Source organism: Periplaneta americana, chromosome 11 (assembly GCF_040183065.1).
Source record: "Periplaneta americana isolate PAMFEO1 chromosome 11, P.americana_PAMFEO1_priV1, whole genome shotgun sequence".
NCBI classification, from domain to species: Eukaryota; Metazoa; Arthropoda; class Insecta; order Blattodea; family Blattidae; genus Periplaneta; species Periplaneta americana.
The window spans coordinates 161,926,527-161,938,912 of NC_091127.1; the positions used below are offsets into that span (position 1 = coordinate 161,926,527).

Below are 12,386 nucleotides of genomic sequence, written 5' to 3' on the forward strand. Positions count from 1 at the left end.
CCTGCAAAGTTCTGCACCGAAACATCAATTAATCCCATATTTCATAATTTGGAGAAAGTGCTGTTTGGTTCGAGGCGACCAAATATAGTTTTTTTTTTCTCCTGTTGACTTATTTTCGTTACTTATAGACTATTTAATACGAAGTTTTCTCACAAAGCAATACATAAGTAGACCTATAAACGGGAAGAACCCGCACGGAAAGAAAAGTCTATTATTGACTATCTTTTGCAACTGCACTTAATTAAAATTAATTATAATAAACATCATGTTCTCATAGAATGTGTAAAGTCTAATTAAAGAGCAGAACACCTCACCCGTGGCGTGAAAACATCCAGATAGAGGCAATCTTCCGTTCCCGTTAGGTTTATGGGGTTCAATAGACTCCAGAACTGGATGCAGATTGGGCTGTGAACCGTGGCGTCGAGCACTCCTTTCCACGGATCGGGTGGTTGAGGTGGCTGCAGCATACGAGAAGTAGAGTTTAAAAGCTGCATAGAATACGAAGAAGGCAGTGTACAATACGATAGTTTTCCTGGTAGCATTCGTAGAATATAATGCAGCCTTACATACATCAAGCCTCTGCTAGTTGCATAAGTAACAGGCGATGTTATCTGTCAGTGCTATTAAAAATCACAGTATAATAAGCGGATGCTGTAAAGGCTGGTTCACAATAAACCGGAAACGAGAATCGGAACGAAAACGAAAACGGTAAAATTTTTAAAATGTATACATTTAAATGTGAGCATTCACAATTAACGAAAAAAGAAGAAGAAGAAGAAGAAGAAGGAAATAGAAAGAAAGACAGAGATAGAAATAAAGCAGAGACAAGCAGTAAAGAAAGGTCAGAACCTGCGACAGCTGAGGATATATCAATGTTAGTAGATACGATTAAAAAATGTGGGGAGATGATCAAAAAGTGCTAGTAAAGGGTAATTGTAATTGTAAATGATAGAGAAGTATAGGGGAGCGAGAAAGTGTATAAGCTGATGTGTAGAGAGAAATAAAGATTTATAGGAAGTGAGAGTATTGTGAAAGGTTTAGGTGTAAGTGGAATAGTGAGAAAGTTGAAAGTGAGCGCAAATATGAATGAGTGAAAAGTGAAAAAGGGTTAAAAGAAATGAACAAGTGACAGCTTAAAATTAGTACTGACATTTGACCGTTGGAACAGTAAATGAATATAAGAGACAGATAGGAGAAAAGGTCAAAGAACAAGTAAGGCAAATAATTCAATATGATAATTTGTAGAGAATAAGTGAAATTGAAATCTTAGTGAATAGTAGTTAGAGGAAAAAGGGGGTTTGAAAGGCATATATAAATTTAGATATATTACGATTAATGATCAAATAGAGAATACCAAACGAAATGTAGGAGAAATACTGAAAGGGAGATTGAACAAGTAATAATAATAATAATAATAAAAAAGTACATAGTTTAATTGGTAGAAGTTGTGTAGACATGTACTGCAAATATGTGTTAATGTAAGTGTTAATGGTGGCACCGGATACAGAAATGTGAGGTACACCATTACATGTAAAGAAGTGCTGTGACCAAATATATCAAATATCAAATATCAAATTAACGAAAAGCTTGCCGGAGCCCGAGATCGGAAACGGAGAGTTGGCCAAGTTTCAACTTTGGCGTTTACGTTTCCGATCACAGCCCACTAGATTCATTCTATTGCCATCTAAAAGCTATTTTGTCGTCGTATATTTTGTAGCAAGAAGACCGTGACATAAGCTATGCATTATTTTGTTCTGTGCTGTGCATCATGGAGCAAATTTTATTTGATGAGATTCTAATATTGAGTGTTGAGGAAAATCCTCACGTTTACGATAAGCGGCGCTCCTTGTATAAAGATGAGAAGATGAAGGAGAATACGTGGCTTTCAATAGCTGCATCTTTGAACACCGATCGGAAGCGAATCATATTTTATTACTGTATTGGTTGTATTACACACTACATATTCATGCTTCAATTCAATAACTACTGTTGTGTTCATTTTTGTTCTATTACAAATGTTTCTTCTCTAATTATTTTACGTTATGGTAGACTTAAAATAGGTTGTGATAATAAAGATGCATGGGCATATTTATAGTACCGTACCTAATGAAATGTTTCTGTTGAAATTTCGAAGTTGGTTAACCTGTGTTTATGTTGGCTGCCTTGTACTCATGAGAGAACGCCATTGGTCAATTATAGACAAATAACATCAGAATGCGTAATATCGACTTTACATATCGTTATTGACATACATATCGATATGCATAGTCGTCTACGTTCTCGGTTTATTGTGAATAAAAATTTTCATATTCACGTCCCCTGGTTCTCGTTTTCATTCTGGTTCTCGTTCCCGGTTTATTGTGAACCAGCCTTAACATAACGGCTTCATGATCTAGCGGTCAGCATTCGTGACTACAAATTATGAGTTCCCGGGTTCGATTCTCGTCATAAGAATGGAAATTTATCCTTAATGAGAATATTTAATACTTTCACTAGTAAAAATTTAGAGCTATATAAAGGATTTCTGTAGACAGGAGCATTCGTAGTAAAGTGTCAGAATGCATCCTAGGTCTGAAATATGGGAACTGTACAATACAGAAATCATCAACAAGAAGTAAGTCAGATGCAAATAGCCTATTGCATATCGATTACAATAATATAGTGGCAATTGAACACTTAAGGTATTACTTAAAAAATGTAAGTAAATCAACGAGAATATAAATTCAAAATTATAATAATGTTAATTTGAACATTAAATCGAATTATATGGTTGACAATGAAAATAAAATAAAACCCACTGTAACATTGTGACAACCCGAAGCTTAGTTTCTAACTATTTATGTCTTTAACGTTGATATCTAATTTATAATTTAATGAAATTGAAGATTAATTTATATGATATGATATATTTCGTCACAGCACTTCTTTACATGTAATGGTGTACCTCACACTTCTCTGTATCCGGTGTCACCATTAACATATTATTACAGTAACACATTATTTGCAGTACACGTCTACACAAATACTCCCACTTACACTATGTACTTTTTTATTACTTGGTGTAATCTTCCTTTCATTATTTCTCCTACATTTCATTTGCTATTCTCTATTAGTTCATTAATCCTAATATATCTAATATTATATACTACTTTCAAACCCCATTTTCCTCTCTCTAACTACTATTCACTAAAATCTCAATTTCACTTTTCTCTATAAATTATCTTATTGAATTATTTGTCCTATTTGCTCTTTGACCTTTTCTCCTATCTTTCTCTTATATTCATTTACTCTTCCAACGTTTATGCAGTCAGTTGTTCACTTCTCTTAACCCTTTTTCACTATTTTCACTCTTTCTTATTTGCGCTCACTTTCACTTTCTCACTATTCCACTTACACCTAATCCTTTCTCACTTTTCTCACTTCCTATAAATACTTATATTTTATCTCTACACATCTGATTATACACTTCTTCTCTCCCCTATACTTCTCGATCGTTTGCAATTCCACTTTACTTGCACTTTTTGATCACATCCTCACATTTTTTAATTATAATTAATTTATATAGTTTAAGCTATAATATGTTTTTTTCTATAGAAACCCTTAAAACACGAAAACTCGGCAAACTTCAGGATCTGTACGAGTTCCAGAAACATTATTAATTAATTAATTTATTTATTTACTAGCTACCCGTGCGCTCCGCTGCACTTATTAGAAATAAATATAAAGTAATTACATAATTAAAATAGAACATTGGGTCGAGGGAACATTCGTGTTTGACAGAAGAATAAATCGTTTAATATGCTACTTAATTTAAATTGTATTTAAATAATTAAAATGCTATCATTTTGGTCCAGAGACTACTCATTTGGTGCAAATATAATTCGTTTAACATTTTTCTAAATTAGTCTTGAATGCATCATTTAATAAATCACTCCAAATTAATAGAGTTGATTGTGTACGAAGATCATTTTTATGTTAACCTTACTGTGCATCTTTTTTTTTTTTTGTTAAGTTTATTTTATTCACGCCTTAACACCTGTGGTCATGTTGCGTGTTTAGAATGTGTGGGTATATCAGTAGGCCGTTTTTACTCCTTTTGAGTTCCTGTTTCTATTGTGTGTTGTAGATGGCTTGTGTTCATGTAACTGAGTATAGACTTTGTTTAATGTTTTTGGTATTGGTAATTGAGGCGGTGATGAATAATGGCATGTATCTTTCCAATCCGGCATTTGCCTTTATGACTAAAGGAAATCATGAAAAACCTCAGATTGGTCGGCCACGGGGTTTGAACCCGGGACCCCCGAATGCGTGTCTCAAATGCTACCGCCTGAGCCATCTCGCTCGGTTGTATATCATTGTTTATGCAAATAAAAAATGAGATACCCTACATAAATATTATTTTAAGAAACACGGGAAACGAATATGGGTAAATTATGAGCGCAGGAACGCCATTTCATGACACCTTTTAAAATACCTCAGCTCCAGTGATCTCTATGGTAAAATGATGTATAAAATTAGAGTATTTTATGTGGACCAAATAAAGTTGCAATAATCAAGTTATACAATATTTCGCAGAATATCAAGTTTTCTGTGCGTACAGATTTCTTTTCATCTTACCTCAGTCCTCATTTGTAGCATTACATTCATCTAGAGAAACTACAAATTTCAAATAGTGAAGGTTAATTAGCTTCTGAGATTACTTCATACAAACACACAAAATATTCTCTGTATATTAATATTGATAAACGTCAAGGCCGCCTTAAATAGACGAAGTCATTTGTTTTGATTTCATTGTAGCCATCGTCGTCGTTCCTGCAATAACTCCTATGTCACATATCGATTTTCAGATTTTTGCTCTATTAAATAACTTAAATAGTGATGCAGCAAATAATACAACCTACTATATATAACTTAATTATATTTACTCGTATTTCTTTCGAAAATGTAAGAATTCACGATCTCCTATTCACTACTGCCATAGAATGAATAAATTTGTTTTTCTTCCTACTAAAAAATTTAATATTTTGCACACAGAAGTAACGGAACAACGACACTATAATCTGAGGCGCCGGTGGAAATGTATTGTATTGTTATTTTAAAACTCTTGTATATCCTTAAATATCAGTCCTATCAAACTTTTGCTTGGGATAAAACGTATCGGAAATCATTTTTAAAGAAACTTTTGTTATGTAACATTTTTCACAAAAATCAATAATAAGCGAGATATTTCGGTTTATTTAATTCAGGCCCCCTTATAACCCCCTTTTTAAATAAACTATTTTGAATGCTATATAGCCTAAAATCTAAGTCATAACGAACTTAATTTATATTCCAATTTTCATCGAAATCCGTTCAGCCATTATCGCGTGAAAAGGTAACAAACATCCAGACAGAGAGACAGACTTAAATATCAGTCCCATAAAAATTTTGTCTGGAACAAAACTTATCGGAAATAATTTTTAAATAAACTTTTGTTATGTAACATTTTTTTTTACAAAAATCGATAATAAGCGAGATATTTCGGTTTATTTAATTCAGGCCCCCTTATAACCCCCCTGTTAAATAGAGTATTTTGAATGCCATATAGCCTAAAATCTAAGTTACAACAAATTTAATTTATGTTCCAATTTTCATCGAAATCCGTTCAGCCATTATCGCGTGAAAAGATAACAAACATCCAGAGAGACAGACAGACAGACATACAAACAAAAATTTCAAAAATGCGATTTTCGGTTTCAGGGTGGTTAATTATATATGTTAGGACCAATTATTTTTGGAAAAGCGAGAATTACCAGAAAAATTTCGGCTACAGATTTGTTATTAGTATAGATTTATTCTGATAGAGTTAAGGCCTTTAGGGAGGCCGAGACGTAGATGGGAAGATAATATTAAAATGGACTTGAGGGAGGTGGGATATGATGATAGAGAATGGATTAATCTTGCTCAGGATCGGGACCAATGGCGGGCTTATATTAGGGCGGCAATGAACCTCCGGGTTCCTTAAAAGCCAGTAAGTAAGTAAGTAAGAGTTAAGACCATGAGGCCTTCTCTTCCACACTACCAAAGAAATACACAATGAAACAATGACAAAAATAGTAATATTAATAGTCATACTTAAATATAAAAAAACATTATCATGCACATTAACAAGCTTACATGGGCTATATTGAAATATTCACTAAACGTGATACGTAATTAAATCATTTACAATTCATACCCTAATTCTATTTTATGATAGGTCTAAATGACAATTTATACAAACACACAGAATAACCTATAAAAATCGGCTGACGCTCACAAATTAATTTCATGTAAAAGTACTGTATGTAATTTAAGTTGATAAGCCGTTCGGCAATCCCTGAAATGACGAGGTAAGGAGTTCCATAGGCTACAAACTGACACGGTGAAAGAGGATGAATAGAAAGAGGTGCGGTGATGAGGAATGGATAATAAGGCCTGATGTTGATTCCGTAACGTTGTAAGATATTCAAAGCAAGTTCACAAATAGTTTGGAGTAGAAGTGTGTAATATTCTAAACAGAACAGATAAAGAATGTGCTGTTCTCCGCTCCTTTAGGCGGACCCATGAAAGAACTTTAAAACTGACGTTATGTGGTCAAATTTATGAGCATTGCAGATGAAGCGGACACACATTATGAACACGTTGTAGTCCTTCAATTAAATTGACAGTTATATTTGTAAAGAGAGACTCGCAAGAATCAAAATGGCTGCATCTCCCGAGACCTCAATCGGCGGTCCAATTCGTCCCAAAGGTGCTCAATGGGATTGAGATCAGGACTCTGTGCAGGCCAGTCCAACAGGTGAACATTATTGTCTGCATACCACTGCATAGTAGCCGCCGAAACATGGAGCCAACTTCCATTGTCCAACTGAGTGCCATGTTGCAAGAGGAATGGCGACGCATTCCAGTGTATATCCTACACAAACTAGTGGAGAGCATGTCTGACAGGGTCGCTGCTGTTATAGTAACAAGATGTAGTTCCACGAGGTTCTAAAGGGGCAAAAAACAGTGCCCAATTACTTTTTGGTAGGTAGTGTATATCATAAATAGTAGAGGACCTGGCACCTACCCTTGAGGAACTCGAGACTTCGTGACGCTCCATTCAAAAGAGAAATCACCAACTAATGTACACTACTGGCGATCAGTGTATTATGTCCCGTACTGTTGAATGTAGATAATTTATTGGATATAACTTTATGTAGATAATGATTATTTTAATTCCTTCACATGGCACTGTCTGTTTAAAAACTGTTTTAGAAAAATATTGTCATGCAGCAAGTACGATATTTGTAGTTACTTTTCGATTGAACAGTATATGATTTGCTTACCTGAAACCTTAGTTCCTTCAGTGGTGGTTTGGCGTAAGGAATTGATTGAAATGCAAAAATGTCTCTTCCCTTTCTCGACGTTAGGGTGTGACCTCTGAGTGTTCCTTGTTTTAGTGTGATTTCCAGTGGATTATTTCTTCCTCCATAAACTTCTGAAAGAAATAACAGGAAGAACAAAGTTCTTATCATTGTGGCTCGACACTGACTTTTGAATATGACTTTAACTTGCAAACACTTTAAGTACAATTATATAGGATATTCAAGAAAATATATTTGCCACGATCCATGATATAAATTACTAAACTAATGGAGAACATTTTAAGAAGAATATGCCGTCCTGAGATGTGAACTGCCACGTAAAAAGTGTATACAAATCGCTTTATGTAGCCATTAAAGTGTACAGCTTCTATAGTTTAGAATATACTGCAGGGAAATGCAAAAAAACACTATTTTTTCTTTCACTTGAGCTTTTGATTTATTGAAATATAACGTATCACGTTCCTGAACGCATAATTCGTATTTATTTCGTATTATCTTGAATACTGTCACACAAAAACTGTAATTTGTGACGTTTTGTATGGTGACAGGAGTATTTAAAGTACGGGTAATAAAAACATTTCATGAGAGATAACAGAAAGTTATAGCTGCCCTTTCTAAGAGTTGCCATAAGGCAACTAAGGGAAATGAATCGGTTAAGAGATAAGTTTTATATGATATTCTTATTGAATTTGGTATTCCCAAGAAACTAGTTCGATTAATTAAAATGTGTCTCAGTGAAACGTACAGCAGAGTCCGTATAGGTCAGTCTCTGTCAGACGCGTTTCCAATTCACTGTGGGCTAAAGCAAGGAGATGCACTATCACCTTTACTTTTTAACTTTGCTCTAGAGTATGCCATTAGGAAAGTTCAGGATAACAGAGAGGGTTTGGAATTGAACGGGTTACATCAGCTGCTTGTCTATGCGGATGACGTGAATATGTTAGGAGAAAATCCACAAACGATTAGGGAAAACACGGGAATTTTACTGGAAGCAAGTAAAGCGATCGGTTTGGAAGTAAATCCCGAAAAGACAAAGTATATGATTATGTCTCGTGACGAGATTATTATTCGAAATGGAAATATAAAAATTGGAAATTTATCTTTTGAAGAGGTGGAGAAGTTCAAATATTTTGGAGCAACAGTAACAAATATAAATTATACTCGGGAGGAAATTAAACACGGAATAAATATGGGAAATTCCTGTTATTATTCGGTTGAGAAGCTTTTATCATCCAGTCTGCTGTCAAAAAATCTGAAAATTAGAATTTATAAAACAGTTATATTACCGGTTGTTCTTTATGGTTGTGAAACTTGGACTCTCACTCTGAGAGAGGAACATAGGTTAAGGGGTTTGAGAATAAGGTGCTTAGGAAAATATTTGGGGCTAAGCGGGATGAAGTTACAGGAGAATGGAGAAAGTTACACAACACAGAACTGCACGCATTGTATTCTTCATCTGACATAATTAGGAACATTAAATCCAGACGTTTGAGATGGGCAGGGCATGTAGCACGTATGGGCGAATCCAGAAATGCATATAGAGTGTTAGTTGGGAGGCCGGAGGGAAAAAGACCTTTAGGGAGGCCGAGAAGTAGATGGGAAGATAATATTAAAATGGATTTGAGGAAGGTGGGATGTGGTGATAGAGAATGGATTAATCTTGCTCAGGATAGGGACCAATGGCGGGCTTATGTGAGGGCGGCAATGAACCTCCGGGTTCCTTAAAAGCAAGTAAGTAAGTAATAATTTTAATGCAATAGTATAGGGGAGAGTCGAGTAGTATCGGACATCGGGTAATATCGGACAGTGCGTTTCTTTCATCTACCGCCATATCGTAGTACCTGAATGACATGGTTACGTTTCTCTATGCGACATCACAGAAACGTAACCATGTCAATCAGGTACTATCATTGTGTGGTAGATGGAAGAAATTCACTGTCCGATATTACCCGATGTCCGATACTACCCGACTCTCCCCTAATAACTGTTTTTGTTTTGTTTATGTAACTTTGAGTGGGCAGCTATCACTTTCAAGAAGTTATTCAATTTTAATTTTTAAGAATTTAAATGGTTATGTACTATAGTTAAGGAGCTTCTTAAGATTTGCAGCGCGATGTCCTCGAATGGTAACTGTGTAGGCAGAAACACTAGAAAACTTCAAAAGAAAATCATGTAATAATAATTGTTCCTCTTGCACCAAAAAGCAACCCAATCGTTTCCAGTTCCCTATGTTGTATTGTGTGAGATGTATACACAACAAGGATCGTAAGGATGTTGTTTCTCCAGATTTAGGGTAAAGAGGGGTAAATTGAATAACGGAGAAATATAGATAATGCTAAGGTTTTGGCAGCATTAAGACAAAAAGCGCGACGTCATATTGAAAAGTGATAGGTAGCAAAAAGAAGATAGTCTTTTTAAATCCTCTTTCTCTTAATCAGAACTTCAAGCTGAACTGGAAATCTGTAGGTATATTTTTTTCTGTTGGAAGGTGTGTTCTTCCTCTGACACATTTCTGATTACATTAAAGTTTTCGGACCGTACCGAGAACATAATGTTGTTGATGTTTTGTAATGCCAGGCGTTTGACAATAAAGTTATTTGACCTCTTGCACTCCAATATTTTTCAAAGATATTATCATGGCCAGCCACTGAAGTACAGATTTTGAGGTGTTCCGAATCTATTTCTTGGTTTGAGTTGCACAATGGGCATTTAGGGGACTGATATATACCAATTCTATGCAGGTGTTTGGCCAAACAATCATGGCCTGTTGCCAATCTAAATGCAGCTACAGACGATTTTCGTGGTAAATCGGGAATTAACTGTGGATTATGATGCAGAGAGTTCCATTTTCTCCCTTGAGATTGTGTTATCAAATTTTGTTTGTTGAAGTCTGAGTATGTAGATTTAATAAATCTTTTCACAGAGTAATGCGTAGATTTAGTAACAGGTCTGTAAGTAGCAATGCTGCCCTTCTTTGCTAATGCATCCGCATTCTCGTTTCCCGGGATTCCACAATGGGATGGTATCCATTGGAATACAATTATTTTATTGAGTGATATTAATTGAGAGAGCATTTTAGTTATTTCTGCTGTTTGAGATGAAGGTGTGTGTGTAGAGACTATTGATAGAATAGCTGCTTTGGAGTCTGACAATATAACTGCATTCTTAAATTTATTGATGTGGCATAGAAGATTCCTGAGCACGTATTGCAATGATTTCTCCATCAAAACGTGTTGTTCCATATCCAAGAGATCTATAAAGTGAGAAGAGACAGCACGCAACACCTGCACCGGCACCTTGTTCTCTGGAGATCAAGGATCCGTCGGTGTATAAATGAAGCCAGTTTTGTGGAGCGTACTTAATATTAATTGTCTCTAAAGACAATTGTTTCATTATTTCAGTGTTTACTTCTGATTTCAGTATTAGTGAAGTAAAATAAAATGACAGCTTCTTTGTGCGTTTAATGGTATGGAACACGGTACATTTTAGCGGGTTCCTTATCTCAAATTGATACATGTGCCCTTCGCCATCATCCCTGAAAGTTTGTAACACCACCACGGAAACACTCTGTATATCGGAGTTTAATTTCCGTCCTACCACCGTCTATTGTATTCCTTTTAATCAGTTTCGAGATCAAGCAGCTACGGAAACTTATCATTGTTACTTTTATGATTATTAATATTTCATAACCTTCTCGATTGAGAATCTGGAATTATAAATTGTAGTATTATAAATCTCCAAAAATAATTGTTTTTTATTTTAAGTACAGGAAATCCTTAATGTTTGATGTACAAGTGTGTTTGTGATAATATCAAATAAGAATTCCTTGCTGCATAGGCAACTTCTAAAACACAGCAGTATAAATTGTTGCTTATGATTTATGAATGTTGCAACCTAAGGATTTAGTTCTCGGATTCGCTTACAGGTGACACGACAGTCCATATTCCAGAAATGATAACATCACAGTATAGTATATACAGTCGTGAAGCTGAATACGTAGTAAATATGCAAACATTAGATAGTTGCTCACCACTAGGATCGCTAATATCGCCTCATTACAGGCAATGCAAAGTAGTACCGTCACTGTCTATTGTTTCTAGCACCCTCAAAACTCAAGCTTCGTTACTGTATATAGTAGACTGTGATAACATCTCCACAACATGTTCAATATTGATAACATGTTGAATTTTACATGTATACGGACATTTCACGTTTCAATTGACTTAACATGTTGACTGAGTATGTTGAACTTAATACTTTTAAAATGTTGACGTGTTTTCCAGCAGCAATGGAGAACATGTTAACAGTTAAGTCAATTCAATTGTTCGTGCGACGTCGGTACAGTTCGGAAAAGTTCGTACAGTTTCCATGGCAACAGATAACTTCCGATTTTGTGGCGCGTAACTAGGAACACCTTTTCATCATTTTTATACGATCCTTGGTGTTGGCTGCAAGTTATTCAAAGTAATGTAGTGCACGAAAGAACTATCAGCGTATTCCGAATGTCACCGGTCCGGTGGCATCAATGACGTCACGTTGCAGCGAAATAAGAAACAAAACTGCTGGAAGGATCGATGCTGTCATGGCGACTGTACAAGCTATTTTCTGTGCTACGCTAGCAAAATTTTGCGAAATTTTCGTTCTCCCATCTCGTTCAAAGAAAAGATAGCATAAACAATTTATTTCTTGAACCAGTAGTAATAACTGGTCCGTTGACATGTTCGGTCATAAGCCATTAACACATTATTTTTACGTTATGCTCATACAGCAGAACTATAGCAGAACACACCGCCATGACACAACAGTGCACGATGTCATTCGTCTGCTAATTCCCGCCCTATACAAGAACCAATCAGATTCACTGATGTCGGCTGATGGAGACTGCCACCACTTCTGCAAGTTGATGGCAAGTTGATGATACATCGGTGGAGCATCAATGACGTCATCGGTGGAATTCGGAACACCGTGATGCCATCGGATTGCTCACCGGTGAGATTC

At 35.6% G+C, this 12,386-nt stretch overlaps 1 protein-coding gene across 2 annotated transcripts in view; it reads right to left on the reverse strand.

Annotated features, from left to right (window-relative positions):
- Positions 1-7,699, reverse strand: part of LOC138709522 (esterase FE4-like) — a 46,481-nt gene extending 38,782 nt beyond the window's left edge. The window contains exons 1-2 of one of the 2 annotated variants that reach the window (XM_069840346.1): positions 7,350-7,697; positions 315-458 (exon numbers count right to left, since the gene is read on the reverse strand). In XM_069840346.1, the coding sequence (XP_069696447.1) occupies positions 315-458; positions 7,350-7,538 (333 nt within the window). In that variant the 5' untranslated portion in view covers positions 7,539-7,697. Of the gene's footprint in view, positions 1-314; positions 459-7,349 lie in introns of both variants that reach the window. The other variant, XM_069840347.1, reaches the window with a different exon arrangement.
- Positions 7,700-12,386: the final 4,687 nt, after the last annotated feature.